At 44.2% G+C, this 21,085-nt stretch overlaps 1 protein-coding gene across 1 annotated transcript in view; it reads left to right on the forward strand.

The window, feature by feature from the left end:
• The window catches only part of LOC134357440 (dynein axonemal heavy chain 8-like), a 1,088,497-nt gene that overhangs the window by 1,036,022 nt on the left and 31,390 nt on the right, over window positions 1–21,085 (forward strand). The window contains exon 86 of the mRNA XM_063069028.1: window positions 12,644–12,760. Within this exon, the coding sequence (XP_062925098.1) occupies window positions 12,644–12,760 (117 nt within the window). The remainder of the gene's footprint in view (window positions 1–12,643; window positions 12,761–21,085) is intronic.

The following is a 21,085-nucleotide window of genomic DNA, read 5'->3' on the forward strand; positions in this document are numbered from 1 at the left end:
CAGGAAGTAGAGGCCACTCTGGCCCTTCTTGTACACAGACTCTGTGTTGGTGCTCCACTCAAGTCTGTCATCCAGGTGCACCCTCAGGTACTTGTAGATCCTCACCATATCCACATCCTCATTATCAATAGTAACAGGGAGCAATGCAGGCTTAGCCTTCCTAAAACCTATCACTACCTCCTTTGTCTTACTAATGTTGAGCTGCAGATGATTCAGCTTGCACCATTTGACAAAGTCCTCCACCAGGGCCCTGTATTCATCCTCCTGTCCTCCCTTTATACACCCAACTATTGCTGAGTCTTCAGAGAATTTCTGCTGATGACATGACTCAGTGTTTTATCTAAAGTCCGAGGAGTATAGAGTAAGCAGGAAGGGAGCCAGTACAGTCCCTCATGGGGCCCCAGCACTGCTTATAACCATGTCTGACACACAGCTATGAAGCCACACATGTGGTGGTCTGCCAGTCAGGTAGTCCATTATCCAGGATACAATGTGGCCTAGTGGTCTCGTATTCTAATATGTTGGAGTTTCTAGTGCAACAGGGTTACGTGCTGGTGATAATTGGGCAGGGTTTTCTTCAAACAGCCCTGGTCAAAGTTGCTGACTATAATTTGAAATGTGTCGGGATGGGCCGTTTCTTGCCTGCAGACATCATGCAGTTTCACAAGTGCTTGCTTATAATTGGCCACTGGTGGTACACAAACTACGGTCAGGATCACGGATGAGAACTCCCGAGGCAAGTAGAATGGTCTACATTTAATCGTTCAGTGTTCTAAGCCAAGGGAACAAGAAGTAAAGCAACCTTGCCCTGAGATTATCAAGCAACACACATAAAAGTTGCTGGTGAACGCAGCAAGCCAGGCAGCATCTCTAGGAAGAGGTGCAGTCGACGTTTCAGGCCGAGACCCTTCGTCAGGACTAACTGAAGGAAGAGTGAGTAAGGGATTTGAAAGTTGGAGGGGGAGATCCAAAATGATAGGAGAAGACAGGAGGGGGAGGGATGGAGCCAAGAGCTGGACAGGTGATTGGCAAAAGGGATACGAGAGGATCATGGGACAGGAGGTCCGGGAAGAAAGACAGGTGGGGGGGGGGGGACCCAGAGGATGGGCAACTTTTATGTGTGTTGCTTGAATTTCCAGCATCTGCAGAATTCCTGTTGCCTGAGATTATCAATCTTATTTTCCAGCAACTATACATTCGCCAACAAGATACTGGGTAGAGAAGGCCTTATCCCTCTGTACTTCAGCCTGGTCAGAATTCCACATCTCCTGCTGCGTTTCCAGCCATGGCAGTAACTTAAAGGCACTGCACTTAACTGCTCCACAGGAGCTCATGACTTTTGCTTTGTATTTGATCGTCAGTCGTGAGATCTAAAGATCATTGATGTAATTTTGTAGCCCATTGTTAAAATGAGATTTACATACTGCAGATTGCAGCAAAAGTAATTCAATCAGTGAATACTTTAGAAGAAAATTGATACAGTTTTCTGCAGCCCACAGAGAGTCATCGATGTACACTGGCACCATCTTCTGAGTCTTTTCCCCCCTTATGGATTTTTAGTTGCCTACTGTTCATTTTAAAAAGTTTCCACTGCTCGAACTTCCCATTAATTTTTGCTCTATTATATGTCCCCTCTTTTGCTTTTTTTGTTGGCTTTGACTTCCCTTGTCAGCCATGGTTGCATCATCCTGCCTTTAGAACACTACTTCTTCTTTGGGATTTATCTATCCTGTGCCTTTCAAATTGCTCCCATAAACTCCAGCCATTGCTGCTCTGCCATCATCCTTCTAGTATCCCTCCCAATCAGTTTTAGCCAACCCCTCTCTCATGCCTCTGTAATTCACTTTACTCCACTGTAAGACTGATAGATCTGACTTTAGCTTCTCCCACTCAAATTGCAAGGTGAATTCTATATTATTATGATCACTGGTTCATTTAACTAAAGTTCCCTAATCAAATCTGGTTCATTACACAACACCCAATCCTGAATACTTTATACTTTATTGTCGCCAAACAAATTGATACTAGAACGTACAATCATCATAGCGATATTTGATTCTCTGCTTCCCGCTCCCTGGATTACAAATCAATAGTAAATATTAAAAATTTAAATTATAAATCATAAATAGAAAATAGAAAAATGGAAAGTAAGGTAGTGCAAAAAACCCGAGATGCAGGTCCGGATATTTGGAGGGTACGGCCCAGATCCGGGTCAGGATCCGTTCAGCAGTCTTATCCCAGTTGGAAAGAAGCTGTTCCGAAATCTGGCCATACGAGTCTTCAAGCTCCTGAGCATTCTCCCAGAGGGAGGAGGGACGAAAAGTGTGTTGGCTAGGTGGGTCGTGTCCTTGATTATCCTGGCAGCACTGCTCCGACAGCGTGCGGTGTAAAGTGAGTCCAAGGACAGAAGATTGGTTTGTGTGATGTGCTTCGCCCTGTTCACGATCTTCTGCAGCTTCTTCCAGTCTTGGACAGGACAACTTCCATACCAGGTTGTGATGCACCCTAGAAGAATGCTTTCTACGGTGCATCTATAAAAATTAGTGAGGGTTTTAGGGGACAGGCCAAATTTCTTTAGTTTTCTCAGGAAGTAAAGGCACTGGTGGGCCTTCCTGGCAGTGGACTCTGCTTGGTTGGACCAAGTCAGATCATTTGTGATATTGACCCCGACGAGCTTAAAGCTTTTGACCTGTTCCACTTGCACACCACCGATGTAAATGGGGTCGTGCGGTCCGCTACTCCTTCTGAAGTCAACAACCAATTCCTTTGTCTTGCTGACGTTGAGAGATAGGTTATTGTCTTCACACCATGCCACCAGGTTCTTAATTTCCTCTCTGTACTCAAACTCATCATTACCCGAGATACGGCCTACAATTGTTGTGTCATCAGCAAACTTACATATTGAGTTCGATGGAAGCTTGGCTACACAATCATGGGTGTACAGTGAGTACAGCAGAGGGCTGAGTACACAGCCTTGTGTGGCACCGGTGCTCAGAGTGATTGTAGAGGAGAGCTTGTCCCCTATTTTTACAGCCTGGGTCCTGTCTGTGAGGAAGATGAAGATCCAGCTGCAGATCTGAGTGCTAAATGGCGGAGCAGACTCAATGGGCCGATTGGCCGACTTCTGCTCCTTTGTCTTATGGTCTAAGGCCCAGGTTCTGGAGCTTAGGAATCAGTTTATTTGGAATGGTGGTATTAAAGGCAGAGCTGATCCCCTAATGAGCTTAACCACAACTTGCTCTAAAAAGCCACCTTGTAGGCATTCTACAAATTCTCTCTTGGGATCCAGCACCAACCTGATTTTCCCAATCTACCTGCATATTGAAATCTCTCATGACTATTATAACTATTATTATGACTGTTATTATAAGCAGAATGGTCAAAAGAGAGGCAGTGTATATCATTTACTTGGATTTTCAGAGGTGCCACACATGAGGCTGCTTAGCAAATTAAAATCCTATGGCTTTACAGGAAAGACACTGGCATGGATGGCTGACAGGCAGGAGGCAGCGAGTGAGAGTAAAAGGGGTCTTTTCTGGTTGGCTGCCGATGACTAGTAGTGTTCCTCAGATGTCAGTATTGGGACCGCTGTTTTTCACATGTTTGTCAATGACTTAGATAATGGAATTGACGGCTTTGTGGCAAAGTTTGTGGATGATACGAGGGGTAGGTAGTGCTGAGGAAGCAATGCAATTGCAGCAGGACTTGGACAAATTGGAATAATGGGCAAAAATGTGGCAGGTGGAATACAGTGTTGAGAAATGTATGATAATGCTTTTTGGTAAAAGGAACAATAATGCAGACTAGTATATAAATGGGGAGAAGGTTCAAACATTAGAGATGCAGAGGGACTTAGGGTTCCTAGAGCAAGATTCCCAGAAGATTAATTTACAGGTTGAGTCTGTGGTAAAGAAGGCAATTGCAATTTTGGCATTTATTTGAACGCAGGGGAGGAGAAGATGGCAGCGCGACGCAGCGCACGCGGCTGCTCCAAAATTATATTGTATTTGTAAGTAGGGGCCGTGCACAACCCTGATTTGATGCAGACAGACGTGAGAAGCATGGAGAAACATCTGGAGAAACTTCTGAAATGCCTGCTTTGCTGCCGTTGCTACTGTCCAATCGAGAATCTCTGGAGGGGAAGGCCCCAAATCCTCAGCCTTGCCTGTTGCCGGGGCTGGGGTCGAAGCGCTTGGCAGAGATGGTGCTCGGTATCGGAGGGCTGATCGGAGGCTCGAAGTTTTTGGATGGACTCAAGAGTCGGCTGTGGTCGGGTGCTTCCAGGGTGCTGCATCGGCAAGTTTGCAGCACTGGAAGTTCATGCCAGGAAGGGAGTTACTCTTCTCTTCCTTCTACCGTCTGCGTGAGATGATGGGACTTTCGAGAGACTTTGAGACTTTTTTTTACGGTGCCCATGGTCTGTTCTTCATCAAATTACGGTATTGCTTTGCACTGTTGTAACTATATGTTATAATAATGTGGTCTTTGTCAGTTTTTTTAGTCTTGGTTTGTCTTGTGTTTCTGTGATATCATTCTGGAGGAACATTGTATCATTTCTTAATGCATGCATTACTAAATGTCAATAAAAGAGGACTGCGTATCCTCATCTATCTATTTCAAGGGGGATAGAATATAAAAGCAAGGAGATACTGCTGAGCCTTTATAAGACACTAGTCAGGCCACACTTAGAGTATTGTCAACTGTTTTGAGCCCCATATCTCAGAAAGGATGTGTTATCATTGGAGAGAGTCCAGAGGAGGTTCATGAGGATGATTCCAGGAATGAAGGGGTTAACATATGAACTTTGGGCCTGTACTCACTGGAATTTAGAAGAATGCGGGGGAACTCATTGAAACCTACCGAATGTTGGAAGAACTAGATAGGGTGGATGTGGAGAGGATGTTTCCTATGGTAGGCATATCCAGAACTAGAGGGCACAGCCTCAAATTTTTTTTAGCCAGAGAGTAGTAAATCTTGGAATGCTCTGCCACAGACTTTGGTAGAAGCCAAGTCCGTGTGTATGTTTAAGGCAGAAGTTGATAGTTTCCTGATTGGTCAGGGCATCAAAGGATATGGTAAGAAGGCAGGTGTATGGGGTTGAGTGGGATCTGGGATCAGCCATGATGGAATGGCAGAGCAGACTCGATGGGCTGAATGGCCTAATTCTGCTCCTATGTCTTATGGTCTTACGGTCTTATAACACCGCCCTTTTAACATACCTTTTCTATCTCCCGTTGTAATTTGTAACCCACATCCTGACTACTGTACTGTCATTCTTTTCGATTTTGTCCCTCTTTTACACTGCAACTCATCCCACTGTCTTCAAATTTGCCCTGTCATCTGCCTGTCCTTCCTGACAGTTTCACTACACACTGCCTCTGACTCTGACAGTCCTCTCACTCTGATTCCCATACCCTTACGAATTTAGTTTAAACCAGGGGTTCCCAACCTTTTTAATGCCATGGACCCCTACCATTAACTGAGGAATCCATGGATCCCAGGTTGGGAACCCCTGCTTTTAAAGCTCCCCAACAGGTAGCAAACTTCCCCATAAGGATATTGGTCCCCCTCAGGTTCAGGTGTAACCCACCCATTATTTTAGTGGCCATACCTTCCCCAGAAGAGATCCCAATGATCCAGAAAACTGAAACCCGGCCCCCAGCACCAGTTTCTCAAACACATATTCATCTGCCAGATCATCCTATTCTTAACCTTAATAGTGCATAGCACAGGCAGTGACCCAGAGATTGTTACCTCGTAGGTGCTGCTTTTCAGCTTTCTACCTAGCTCTCTAAATTCACTCTTCAGCACCTGCTCGCTTTTCCTACCTACAGTGCCGACAAAAATTATTCACTCCTCTTGGAAGGTTTCAGGTTTTATTGTTTGACAACATTGAATTACAGTGGATTTAGTTTGGCTTTTTTAACACTGATCAACAGAAAAAGTCTCCTTCGTGTCAAAGTGAAAATGGATCTCTAAAACGTGATCTAAATTAATTACAGTTATAAAACACATTATAATTGATTGCATAAGTATTCACCCCCCTTTAATATGACACACCAAATCATCACTGGTGCAGCCAATTGGTTTAGAAGTCACATAATTAGTTAACTGGAGATCTGCTTTTGGAGAGCCTTTGTGCAGTCAAGGTGTTTCAATTATTTTAGTAAAAATACACCTGTATCTGGAAGGTCCAACTGCTGGTGAGTCAGTATCCTGGCAAAAACTACACCATGAAGACAAAAGAACACTCCAAGCAACTCCATGAAAAGGTTATTGAAAAGCACGTCAGGAGATGGGTACAAGAAAATTTCCAAGTCGTTGAATATCCCTTAGAGTACCGTTAAGTCAATCATTAAAAAATGGAAAGAATATGGCACAGCTGTAAATCTGCCTAGAGCAGGCTGTCCTCTAAAACTGAGTAACCATGCAAAAAGGGGACTAATGAGAGAGACCACCAAGAAACCTATGACAACTCTGAAGGAGCTACAAGCTTTGGTGGCTGAGATGGGGGAAGACTGTGCATACAACAACTGTTGCCTGGATGCCTCACCAGTTGCAGCTTTATGAGAGATGGCAAAGAGAAAACCTCTGTTGAAAAAAAACTCACATGAAAACGAGGCTAGAGTTTGCTAGAAGGCATGTGGGAGGCTCTGAAATCAGCTGGAAGAAGATTGTATCGTCTGATGAGCTTTTTGGCCATCCAACTAAATACTATGTTTGGCGTAAGCCAAACACCGCACATCATCAAAAGCACACACCATCCCTACCGTAAAGAATGGTGATGGCTGCGACTTGGGAGAAGATTTGTTTTCCAGCAAAACAATTACCACAAGCATAAAGCCAAAGCTACACAGGAATAGCATAAAAATAACTAAGTTGGCATCCTAGAGTGGCCAAGTCAGAGTCCAGACCTCAATCCAATAGACAGTTTGTGGCTGGACATGATCCCTGTGCAATCTGACAGAGTTGAGCAGTTTTGTAAAGAAGAATGGGGAAAAATTGCAGTGTCCAGATGTGCAAAGCTGTTAAGAGACCTATCCATATAGACTCAAGGCTGTAATTGCTGCCGAAGGTGCATCTACTAAATATTGACGAAGGGGGTGAATACTTATGCAATCATTTATTTTGGGTTTTATATTTGTAATTAATTTAGATCACCTTGAAGATGTCTGTTTTCACTTTGACACAAAACATTATTCTTCTGTTGATCAGTGTTAAAAAAATAAAATTAAATCCACTTACAGCGGGACATTGATAGGATGCAAAACTGGGCTGAGAAGTGGCAGATGGAGTTCAGCCCAGATAAATGTGAAGTGGTTCACTTTGTTAGGTCAAATATGATGGCAGAATATAGCATTAATGGTAAGACTCTTGGCAGTGTGGAGGATCAGAGGGATATTGGGGTCTGATTCCATAAGACACTCAAAGCTGCTACGCAGGTTAACTCTGTGGTTAAGAAGGCATACAGTGCACTGGCCTTCATCAATCGTGGGACTGAGTTTAGGAGCTGAGAGGTAATGTTGTAGCTATATCGGACCCTGGTCAGATCCCACTTGGAGTACTGTGCTCAGTTCTTGTTGCCTCACTTCAGGAAGGATATGGAAACCATAGAAAGGGTGCAGAGGAGATTTACAAGGATGTTGCCTGGATTGGGGAGCATGCCTTATGAGAATAGGTTGAGTGAACGTGGCCTTTTCTCCTTGGAGTGCCGGAGGATGAGAGGTGACCTGATAGAGATGTATAAGATGATGAGAGGCATTGATCGTGTGGATAGTCAGAGGCTTTTTCCCAGGGCTGAAATGGCTAGCACAAGAGGGCACTGTTTTAAAGTGCTTGGAGGTAGGTACAGAGGAGATGTCAGGGGTAAGTTTTTTATGCAGAGTGGTAAGTGCGTGTAATGGGCTGTCAGCAATGGTGGTGGAGGCGGATACGATAGGGTCTTTTAAGAGACTCCTGGATAGGTACATGGAGCTTGAAAAATAGAGGGCCGAGCGTAACCCTAGGTAATTTCTAAGGTAAAGATGTGTTCGGCACAGCTTTGTGAGCCGAAGGGCCTGTATTGTGCTGTAGGTTTTCTATGTTTCTATGTTTCACTGTGATTCAATGTTGTAACACAATAAAACATAAAAAACTTCCGGGGGGGGTGAATACTTTTCATAGGCACTGTATATCATTGGTACCAATACATCCCAAGACTTTGGCTGCTCACCCTCCCACTTTAGAGTGAAGTGGATCCGATCTGAGTCATTCCTGACCCTGGCACCTAGGAGGCAACATACTATGTATCTGATTGTCTCTGCTGCATCCACAGAATCTCATGTTTACTTCTCTAACTATTGGAAGCTCCTATCACTACTACAGTCTTCTTCTCCCCCACCCCTCCCTTGGTAGGTCATCCCCCTCAACAGTATTCAAAATGGTATACTTATTATTGAAGGGAATGGCCACAGGGGTACTCTATACTCCCTGCCTATTTCCCTTCCCTTTCCTGACAGTCACCCATTTTCCTGCCTCCTGCAACTTAGGGGTGACTACCTCTCAGTAGCTCCTATCTATCATCTCCTCAGTTTCCCGCATGAGCCGAAAGTCATTGAGCTGAAGCTCCAGTTCCTTAATATGTTCTCTGAGGAGCAGCAGCTTGGTGCACCTGGAGCAGGTGTAGTTATCTGGGAGGCTGGAAGTCTCTGAGAATTCCCACATCTTACACAAAGAATACACCTCCCCGGAGCCATTCTCACTACACTAATTATGCACTAACAGACGGAGAATGAAGAGGGAATAAGAAGAAACTTATCGGATACTTACCTTGCCCAAGCCTCCCCACTCTAACACTGGGTTTAGGCTAGGGTTAAATAGGTAGCTTGTTGGGCCAGTTGGGTCTATTCTGCGCTGTGTCTATAAATAAAATAAATGCAGGGTTGATTTTTTTTTACCTTGCTTGTGGTGTGTAGAATTGGGGGTTCTAAATAAGGAGTTGATCATTTAGGATCACATTAAGAAAAGATTCATTGATACAGATTATACTGAATCATTGTTAGTCTCCATCTAAGGGACCTTTGGCAGCTCATTTGATGAACACATTCAGGGTCGAACTTCCAGTTATGCCCCCCCACCTCTCCGTCACCGTTCCCCATCCCCATTTCCCTCTCTCCTTATCTGCCCAGCACCTCCCTCTGGTGCTCCTCCCCCTTTCCTTTCTTCCAGGCCTTCTGTCCTCTCCTATCAGATTACACCTTCTCCAGCCCTTTATCTCTTTCACTAATCGACTTCCCAGCTCTTTACTTAATCCCTCCACCTCTCCCGGTTTCACCTATCACCTACTAACTTGTATTTCTTCACCCCTTCCCCCTACTTTCTTACTCTAACTTCTCATCTTTTTTCTCCAGTCCTGATGAAGGTTTCGGCCCAAAACATCGACTGTTTACTCTTTTCCATAGATGCTACCAAGTCTGCTGAGTTCCTCCAGCATTTTGTGAGTTGCTTGGATTTCCAGCATCTGCAGATTTTCTCTTGTTCAGGAATCAAAAAATGATAGATTTCTAGATATTAAGAAATAAAGAGTTATAGTGTTAGTGCAGGAAACTACCACCAAAGTTAAAAAAAAAAGCCTTAATCATATTCAATGGGAGACCTGACATAAGGAACTGAATGGCCTTCTATTTCATTTTCTGATATTCTAAATTAATTTTGTTAATACTCTATATTTTCCCTGTATGAATGCCCAATAGCACCCAAGAAGCCCAACATCATCTTTGATTAAACACCAAGGTGTTTAGCTTTCCACTCATTATCCTTAAACAATCATTCTTTGCACTACCAACATACCTGGCTATAATTTGTACCTATCTACAAAATGCTTTGCTGTCACTTGCCAGGTGTAATCTATCAAAACCTCCTAAATACGCCACCCTTGCCACAAAAAAAGGAGGATAAGAACATTTCCTGCCGTCTTCCCTTCAATTCATACACCTGCCTGAATTGGAAATAAATGGCCATTTCCTTCACCATTTTCAGACCATCTTTATCCTTTCCCATAACTACCTTGAAACTTACAGTTACTATTTCCAAAATGTTCTCCATTGACACTCCAAACACTTACCCAACATCATTCCTTAAGGTTAGATCCAATCAAGTCAAGTCAAGTAACTTTTTATTGTCATTTCAACCATAACTGCTGGTACAGAACATAGTAAAAATGAGACAACATTTTCCAGGACCATGGTGCTACATGAAACAATACAAAAACTACACTGAACCATGTAAGAAAAAACACAAAAACTACACTAGACTACAGACCTATCCAGGACTGCATAAAGTGCACAGAACAGTGCAGGCACTACAATAAATAGTAATAAATAATAAACAAGACAGTAGGCACAGTAGAGGGTACAATAGGTTGGTGTCAGTCCAGGCTGTGGGTATTGAGGAGTCTGATGGCTTGGGGGAAGAAACTGTTACATAGTCTGGTTGTGAGAGCCATCACCATCATCATCAGGTGCCATGCCCAGTTTGAGCTTTGACTGCCATGGCCCACACACTCCTGTCTCGGGTCAAGTGGATCAATTCATTGGTATTCATTTCCAGTTCCCTGGCTGCTGTCTTCATCAACATTTGTCTTTGTCTTCCTCTTGCTTTCTTCCCTTCAATCTTTCCCATAATTACCGTGCTTTCTAACTCCTCTTTCTTAATCACATGTTCAATGAAGTTACGTTGCCTTTTCATGATCTCATACATTATTTCTCTTTTTGTGTTTGCTCTGTTCATGACATCCTCGTTAGATATTCATTTCATCCATGATATTCTTTGCATCCTCCTCAAAAACCACATCTCTGCTGCTACAATTCGTTTCCTCATGTTACTAGATATTGTCCAACATTCAGAGCCACATAACATAAATGGATAAACGTTACATTTCAGTACTCTGAGGCGGGTTGTCATGCCTACTTTAGTATTGGTCAGTATACTCTTCATTCTTGTAAAGGTGTCTTTTGCCATCCCTATTCTTCTTTTGATGTCCATGTCACACCTGCCATCTGATGTCACCCAGCTTCCTAAGTAGCAAAATTTCTGTACTTGTTTTATGTCTTCCCCGTTTATTCTCAGCCTGCAGATAGGATTCTCCTTCTTTTTGGATATGACCATACTAGATATTAGATCCAATACTACCCCTTTTCTAGTCCGATTAGCTCTAATATTGCTCATGAAGCTCTCATGCGCACTTAAAAATTCTATATATTCTAATCTTTCATTCTGAATTTGGGTAAGTTTGAAATCCCCCAACTAATAAAGTGTAATTATTCTTAATTCAGTCTGATTGGCTTTGACTTTACTTGAACAACACACATCAAAGTTGCTGGTGAACGCAGCAGGCCAGGCAGCATCTCTAGGAGGAGGTACCGTCGACATTTCAGGCTGAGACCCTTCGTCAGGACTGCTTAGTGCGGAGGGAGTGGAGAGCAGAGCGTTCGGAAGGAGTAAGGTTGGAATGGGAACAAGGTGCGGTGAAGTTGAGACGGTTGATGTCCCGTCGGCAGTTAGCAATGAAGAGATCCGGAGCAGGCAGAAGACCAGAGTGGGGTGTCCATGAAGAGGAGGAGGGTTGAAGACGGGAGAAAGAGTCATCGGTGGGGGTGGAAGAGTCCTTCCCGAAGAAGAAGGCTCAGAGACGGAGACGGCGGAAGAACAGTTCCGTGACATGGCGAATGCAGAACTCGCTGAGGTGTGGGCGAAGGGGGACAAACGTGAGGCCCTTACTGAGAACAGAGCGTTCTGCCTCCGACAGTTGAAGGTCGGAGGGGATGGTAAAGACCCAGCACGGATGAGAGCTGGGATCAGAGGGGGGAGGGGGGAGGCTGGGGGTGTCAGTGGAGAGGGGAGGGTTGGGGTGAGAGGAAGGTGGAGCCTCTGAGGGCCCAGGAGCTGACGGTGGGATATGAGGGAGACTTGGTTGCAGAGTGCTGGTGGGGGAAGGGGAGACGAGAGTCATAGTAGCAGCACATAAAGACCCGGCCTGGAGTTCAAGGCTGGAGTCGCATTTGGTGGTTGCACAATTGCTTTGAAGGTGTCCATGGTTGTTGCTGGAGTCCGGGTTTTGAATATGCCCTGAGGTGTTGGAGCCAGCGAGATCAATGGCAGAGGCCGCAATCTGAAGTTCATGCCTGCTAGCGTCCAGGCCAGCAGGCTGTAGGGTCTGCAGATGTAAGATCTTGCGATCTTTGCCTAACATGACAAAGTCAAAAAAATGGCAATTGCAGCCATGGATCCGACGGAGGATGAAATAACGGGTAGGATCATTACAGATGGTGAAGAAAGTGTCCCAAAGGTGTGGAAGGGTCTGGGATAGGGACACCAAATACCTCCTCATGGCGGAAAGGGTGACCTTCAGAGCTTGACGGGAAAAGCGACAAGAGGCAGAGTCAATAAAATGTGAGTACCTGGGATCCTCAGAAGGTCCAAATTGACGAAGTAGTCCTGACGAAGGGTGTCAGCCTGAAACGTCGATTGTACCTCCTCCTAGAGATGCTGCCTGGCCTGCTGTGTTCACCAGCAACTCTGATGTGTGTTGCTTGAATTCAGCATCTGCAGAATTCCTCGTGTTTGGTTTTACTTGAATTTGTTTTGTCTTCTTTCCAATTGTCAGGAGCGGCGAAAGTTTGGTCCACTGGGTTGGTGTATTCCATATGAGTTTAACTCCTCAGATTTTACAGCCAGTATACAGTTCATACAGAATCACCTGGATGACTGTGATAAAAAGAAGGTATGTCAAACTGTTTATGTATGATAATAATGATAAGGAAACATTTCAATATTGCTGTATTTCAGAATGAAAGCCAGATGACGGGTCAGCAAGTGACTGTTTTTCTCTCCAAGTATCTTGCATGACCTGCTGAGTATTTCTCATAATGTTTGTCTTTATCTCAGATCTCCAGCACTTATAGTATGTTGATTTTGAATAACAAGCAACACCATTGGCTAAAACTTTAGTTCTGATGTGCTGAAATATTGTGTACAATGGTAGAACTAAATTGTTCCCGCAAAAAGAATGCAGAGTTGGCTAAAGACGTGTGCACAGTGATTGTGTGGGTTCCACCCCAAATTATGTATTATTTGAGATCTGTGCACCAAGTCTTTCACAGCCACTACCCATTCTGCTTTGCAGCATCAGAGATGGGTGTCAACCCTTGAATGCACACTGCCTATGGTAGCTGAATTGCAACAACATGACGTCTGTCATGGAGGAGAAAGAAAATGGAGAGAGTACCAAGATTATCTGAAAGTGGCATTGAAGTCCTACACTAGATTTTGCCTATTTCTGATATGCTAAATGAAGACATTTGAGCTGAATAAAAAATCACAACATCATTAGATATGTCCTTGTCACTGTGGCCTCTACAAGTTTGCAAACATTACTTTTTGATATTGACACTTCCTTAAAAAATACACATGTACTCCTCTCACACTCCCACTTCTTCCTCTCATCACTACCTAAGTTATCCCCACAATCAATCATGAATATAAATTAGGCCTATATATGTATTATATAGCCCTTTTTTGATGCAGGAACTGCTTGAATAGGAAATATGTCATGCAGAAAGGAGAAAATTATGAGGTAATATGCTTCATTGGGCTGGAGGGGAGAGTCCTCCTCTTTGCAATTAGAGGAACTACTGTGACACACTTTCGTGGAACTGGAAACTCCAAATTATGTTGAGGAGGCTTCAAACATGCACTGCATGGTGAAAGACTTGACTATCAATATCATCTCCACCATTAGCATAGGTATTGAACTGAATTGAACTGACATTACTTACATCCTTCATTTCCATGAGAAGTAAAAATCTTTATGTTGCATCTCCATCTGAATGTGCAATGTGCAATTAATGGTAATTTATAATAAATAGAATGTACAACAGGACAGTCAATATAATATAGAAATACAGTTGGGTCAGCATGAATTAAGCATTTTGAAAGCCTGGTGGAAGAAGCTGTCCCAGAGTCTGTTGGTCTGGTTTTTATACTGCAATACTGTTTCCTGGATGGTAGCAGCTGGAACAGTTTGTGGTTGGGGTGACTCAGGTCCCCAATGATTGTTCGGACCCTTTTTACACACCTGTCTTTGTAAATGTCCTGAATAGTGGGAAGTTCACATCTACCGATGCGCTGGGCTGTCCGCACCACTCTCCGCAGAGCCCTGCGATTGAGGGAAGTACAGTTCCTATACTAGGCAGTGATTCAGCCAGTCAGGATGCTCTCATTTGTGCCCCTATAGACAAGGCTGTGTGCTCCTATAGGCACCTGCTCTACTCACTTTATACCTGCTTGTTTAGCTAGGTACAACTTCAATGCTGCATTTTGCTGACGACACCACTGTTGCTGGCCAAATCAATGGTGGTAACGAATCATCATATAGGAGGGAGATTGAAATTCTGGTTGAATGGTGCTACAACAACAATACCTCACTCAACGTCATCAAAACTCAAGAGCTGATTATCAACTACAGGAGGAAAGACCAGAGGTCCATGAGCCAGTCCTCATTAGAAGGTCAGAGCTGGAGGGGGAGCTTTCAATTCCTTGGCGTTATCATTATCAGAGGATCTGTCCTGGGACCAGCGCATAAGTGCCATCACAAAGAAGACACAACGGTGCCTCTACATTCTTAAGAGTTTGCGTAGACTTGGCACATCACCTAAAACTTTGACAAACTTCTATAGATGTACAGTGAAGAGTATCCTCACTAGTTGCATCATGGCCTGGTATGGAAATACTAATGCCCAGTAATGGAAAAGTCTACAGAAAGTGATGGATATATCCCAGTCCATTACAGGAAAAGTCCTCCCCAAAATTGAGCACATCTACATGGAGCGCTGCCACGAGAAAGCAACATCCGTCATCAAGGACCCCAGCATCCAGGTCATGCTCTCTTCTCACTCCCAGCATCGGGCAAGAGGTACAGGAACCTTGAGTCCACACCACTAGGTCAAGTAATGTTGTTACTCAACAACCATTAGATTCCTGAACTGGTGTGGATAACTTTATTCACAACTCTGAACTGATTTCACGTCCTACAGGTACACTTTTAAGGATTCTATGACTCATTTTCTCAGTATTATTTAGTTTTTATTTGCTCAATATGTCTTCTTTTGCATATTGATTGTTATCAACATCATCATCATTATGTGTCGTGTCGTATGATGTGGGTGATCATGGTCTTATGACCATGATTGTTCTTGGCAAATTTTTCCACAAAAGTGCTTTGCTCTTGCCTTCTTCTGGGAAGTGTCTTTACAAGATGGGTGACCCCAGCCATTATCAAAATTCTTCAGAGATTATCTGGCGTCGGTGGCTGCATAATGAGGACTTGCAATATGAACCAGCTGCTTATACAACTATCTCCTGCTCCCACAGCTTCACATGACCCTGTTGGGGGGGCCCAAGGGTGACCTGCAGGCTAGTGGAGGGAAGGAGCACCTTATACCTCCTTTGGTAGAGACATATCTCCACCCTGCCAGGTTGTTAGTCTTAGATTATGAACAGATATTTTTCATAAATTCTATTGTATTTCTTTATTTTCCTGTAAATTCCTGCAAGAAAATTAGGTTACATATGGTAACATATACATAATGTGATAATAAATTTACTTTGACTTTGACATCACCAAGTGTGGGTATGACCTCATAAAAATGTTGGATGTGGTAACATTAATACCAGTTCCTTCATCTGCAACTACACAATATTTTGTGTAAAACTGTACAACCTGCAAACTGAGCTTTTCACTCAAGGTCCAATGGAGAGCAAAGTCATCACTAATATTGAGCGAATGTGTTTCCACTGGAACATGGATGTCATGCCTCTTGATTGTTGCTGTCTAATCAACTGCTGCTCTACTGGTTGACAGCAGAGTTCTGAGTACTGCTGAGAGGTCAGGATGCTGCCTTCAGATCGGGGGATAAGACAGCTCTCAGGTCAGCAATAGCTGCACTTTCCCATGCCATCAGGAAGGCAAAATGGGGTTATTCACGAGAAACATAAGCTGCATGTGGCAGGGCATTCAGACCATAATGAATTACAAGTCCACCCTGCGCACTAACAGTATTGATGCTTCTCTTCCTGATAGGCTGCATGTCTTTTACACAGTATTTGATACACAGAATGATGTGCCAGTGAGGAAGGGCCCCCCTTCCCCTGGAGGAGCTGGGATCAACCCACATAAACCTGCATAGCCTGATAACATTCATGCTGTGAGACTGTGCAGCCCAGCTAACAGAGGTCCTAACAGACATCTTCAACATCTCTCTGGAGCAATCTACTGTCCCCACAGGCTTCAAGACAGCCACCATCATCCCGGCGATCAAAAGGGCACCAATAACCAGCCTTAATGATTACTGTCCAATGGCACTGATGTCAACAATAATGAAGTACTTTGAGTGGTTGGTTATGAATCACATTAAATCCCACCTTCATGCTACCTTGGACCCTTTCCAGTTCATTTATCACTTAAATCAGTCCATTGATGATCTCATAGCCTCTGCATACCACTCTGTCCTGTCCCTCCTGGAAAATGGTGCCTCATATGCAAGATGCTGTTTATCAACTTCAGCTCAGCATTTAATATAAGATATAGGAGCAGAATTAGGCCATTGGCCCATTGAATCTGCTCTGCCATTTGATCATGGCTGATCCATTTCCATCTCAACCCCATTCTCCTTTCTTCCCATAACCTTTACATCTGAATTACCAAAAATCTATCAACCCTCACCTTAAATGATCGGACTTCTTCAGCCACTTGTGACAATGAATTCCACACATTCACCACCCTCCAGCTTAAGAAGTTCCTCCTCATCTCCATTCTAAATAGATATTTCTCAATCCTGAGGGTGTGCCTTCTGGTTCTAGATTGCCCCACTATAGGAAACATCTTTTCCACATCTACTCTATCTAGGCCTTTCAACTTTCGATAGGCTTCAATTAGATCCCACCCCCATTCTTCTAAATTTCAATGAGTATAAGCCAGAGCCATCAAATGCTCCTCATATGACAAGCCTTTCATTCCTGGAATCATTTTTGTGAACCTCCTTTTACAATCTCCAATGAGAGCACATCCTTTCTTAGGTAAGGAGCCCAAAATTGCTCACAATACCAAGTGAGGCCTCACCAGTGCCTTATAAAACTTCAATAATACATCCTTGCCTTTAAATTCTAGTCCCCTCAAAATTAATGCTGACATTGCATTTGCCGTCTTCAACACCAAATCAACCTGCAAATTAACCTTTAGGGAATCCTACACAGGGACTCCAAAGTCCCTTTGCAGCTCAGATTTTTTGATTTTCTCCCCATTTAGAAAATCGTCTACGCTTTTATTCCTTCTACCATACATAAAGTGCATAACCGTACACTTCTGGACACTGTATTTCATCTGCCACCTCTTCTCCAAATCTGTCTGTCCTTTTGTAGCCTCCCTGCTTCACCAATACTACCTTCCTCTTCACGTATCTTCATATAAGATGGCGGCGCGTGTGTATTGCGAGGCTCAGAGTTTTACCAGATTTCGAAAAATAGTGTTAATTTATCTGCTTGTCTCCTGCGTGTTCGCTCAATTCGGCTATACGAACTACACTTACAACAAACGGTCACTTTTGGACATTAACTATCAATGCACCAACACAGTTTTGGACTATCCATTCAACTTTGACCAACTACTTCCGAGGTTAGTAAGGACACCATGGACCTGCATTCAACTCTCTCCAACCAGAAGGCCCGGCACCGAAGTCGAGACCGTAAACAAAGATGGGGGAAGCGTGGAGGTTTGCATGCTAGGCTAAGGCTAAATCCACACCGGCCAGCGCTACCTAGCATCTTCCTCGCCAATGGTCGGTCTTAGATGAACTAGCTGGACGAACTAAGGACTTGGACCCTTACACTAAGAAGGGGAGTAGGGGAGGTGGTTTATGCATCTATGTGAATTGATCATGGTGTACTAACTCTACCATTGCTGACACTTACTGCTCTGCTGATCTGGAATACCTGATTATTAAGAGCAGACCTTTTTATCAACCGCGAGAGTTTACATGCATCATTGCTGTCGCAGTTTATGTACCACCAGATGCTAATGCTAAAGTAGCCATGAAAGACCTCAGTGCCACTATTAGCAAGCTGCAGACATTGCATCCAGACGGAGCCTTTATTGTTGCTGGGGACTTTAATCATTGTAACCTACGTACCGTGCTTCCAAGATTTTACCAAAATGTATCATGCACCACAAGGAGAAATAAAACCTTAGATCATATCTACACAAATGTGGCTGATGCTTACAAAGCCACTACTCTCCCCCACCTGGACAGTCCAACCATCTTTCGTTGTTTCTGCTTCCCAAGTATAGCCTGGTCATTAAACGGCTGAAACCCACAATGAAGACGATTAAGATCTGGCTGGAGGGTGCTGACTCTGCTCTTCAGCACACAGACTGGAGCGCCTTTGCTGCCCATACCACCAAAGACTAACATTGACTTATATACCAACACTGTCCTTGAGCACATCAACAAGTGTGTAGATAGTGTGACATCACAAAAACAAATAAAAGTTTTCCCTAAACAGAAACCATGGATGAACAGAGAGGTTTGCCTCCTGCTCAAAGCCAGAGATTCAGCCGTCAGGTCTGGAGACTGGGAGGCTTACAGCTCAGCCAGGGCCAACCTGAGGAGGGGAGTCTCTCAGGCTAAACACATATACAAACAGAGAATCGAGGAGCATTTCAACTCCTCGGACCCCTGGCACATGTGGCATGGCATACAGGTCATTACAGACTTCAAACCTCCTAGTACTGTGCCCCCTTCCAGCTCTGCCTCCCTCCCTGATGAGCTCAATTACTTCTATGCTCGCTTTGACTGAGAGAACAAGGAGGTCACCCTCAAAGCGGATCTCCCACCTGGTGAACTGCCTCTCTCACTTTCCACCTCCGATGTCTGCGCCATCCTGAGCAGGGTGAATGTACGGAAGGCAGCTGGTCCAGATGGAATACCTGGCCGTGTGCTCAGAGTCTGTGCAGGGCAGTTGGCTGGGGTCTTCACAGACATTTTTAATCTGTCCCTGGCCCAGGCAGTTGTCCCCACAAGCTTCAAGATCGCCACCATCGTGCCAATGCTAAAGCATTCCACTGCCACGGGCCTGAATGACTTCCGCCCAGTTGCGCTCACCCCCATCATTGCAAAGTGCTTTGACAGACTGGTTCTATCACATCTGAAATCCTGTCTGCCCACTACCCTGGACCCCATCAATTTGCCTATCACACCAACAGGTCAACAGAGGGCGCCATCTCCACGGCACTTCACTCTGCCCTGACTCACCTGGACAGCCCCAACTCTTACGTCAGAATGCTGTTCATTGACTTTAGTTCAGCATTCAATACCGTGGTCCCCTCCAAGCTGATCGCCAAACTTCACCAGCTTGGTATCAGCTCATCCCTCTGCAATTGGACCTTGGACTTTCTGACTAACAGACCCCAATCTGTTAAGTTAGACAACCTCTCCTCCTCCACTCTCACCCTGAACACCAGCGTGCCTCAAGGCTGTGTGCTGAGCCCTCTTCTGTACTCCCTTTTCACCTATGACTGCGTTCCTGTACATGATCCTAACTCCATAATCAAGTTTGCAGACAACACCATGGTGGTTGGCCTGATCAGAGGGAATGACGAGACAGCCTACAGGGACAAGGTTCAGCACCTGGCTGTGTGGTGTGCCGACAACGATCTGGCCCTTAACACCCAGAAGACCAAGGAGATCATTGTGAACTTCAGGCATGCTAGGAGCCACACTCACATCCCCATCTACATCAATGGAGCTGTAGTGGAGTGTGTATCAAGCTTCAAATTCCTTGGTGTCCACATTTCCGAAGATCTCACCTGGTCCCTGAACTTCTCCATCCTGATCAAAAAGGCGCCTTTATTTCCTGCGGAGCATCAAGAAAGCCCACCTCTGTCCCAGGATACTGACGGACTTTTACCGCTGTACCATTGAGAGCATACTCACCAACTGCATCTCAGTGTGGTATGACAATTGTCCCGCAAAGCACTCTAGCGTGTGGTGAAAACTGCCCAACAGATTATCGGCACCCAATTGCCCATCATTGAGAACATCTACCATAAACGCTGCCTGGGCAGGGTGAAAAACATTATCAAGGATGCCTCTCACCCTAACCATGGACTTTTAACTCTCCTCACAGCCGGTAGGCCCTACAGGAGCCTCCGTTCCCGCACCAGCAGGCACAGGAAGAGCTTCTTCCCTGAGGCTGTGACCCTGCTGAACCTCACATCACAGCGCTATGCAGTATTGCACCCATATTGTACTGTCTGAGTACTTTTATATTTGTGTGCTGTAGCACTTTTTATTCGCAGTTATTTTGTAAATAACACTATTCTTTGCATTTCTCGTCAGATGCTAAATGCATTTCATTGACTTTGTATCTGTACTCGGCACAATGCTAATAAGGTTGAATCTAATCTAATCTAATCTAATTATCTGTGAATTTAGCTACAAAGCCATCAATTTCAGTATCAAATCCATTGACGTATAACATAAAAAGAAACGGTTAAAACAACAACCCCTGCAGAGCAACACTAGAAGATAATAAGAAAAGGCTCCTCTTATTCCCACCCTTTGCTTCCAACCAATTAGTTAATGTTCTATCATGCTAGTATCTTTCCTGTAATACCATAGGCTCTTACCTTGTTAAGTAGCCTCATGTGCAGCACCTTGTCAAAGGTCTTCTGAAAATCCAAGTACATAACATCCACTGATTTTCCTTTATCTACCTTGCTTGTTATTTCCTCGAAGAATTCCATCAGATATATCAGGCAAGATTTTCCCTTAAGGAATCCATGCTGGCTTTGGCCTATTTTACCATGTGCCTCCAAGCACCCAAAAATAATCCTTAATAATTAACTCCAACTTTTTGCCAGCCACTGAAGTCAGGCTAACTGGTCTATAATTTCCTTTCTTCTGCCTCCCTCCCTTCTTGAAGAGTGGAGTGACATTTTCAATAGTCCAGTCCTCCCAAACCATGCCAGAATCTAGTGATTCTTGAAAGATCA

Source organism: Mobula hypostoma, chromosome 2 (assembly GCF_963921235.1).
Source record: "Mobula hypostoma chromosome 2, sMobHyp1.1, whole genome shotgun sequence".
NCBI lineage: Eukaryota > Metazoa > Chordata > Chondrichthyes > Myliobatiformes > Myliobatidae > Mobula > Mobula hypostoma.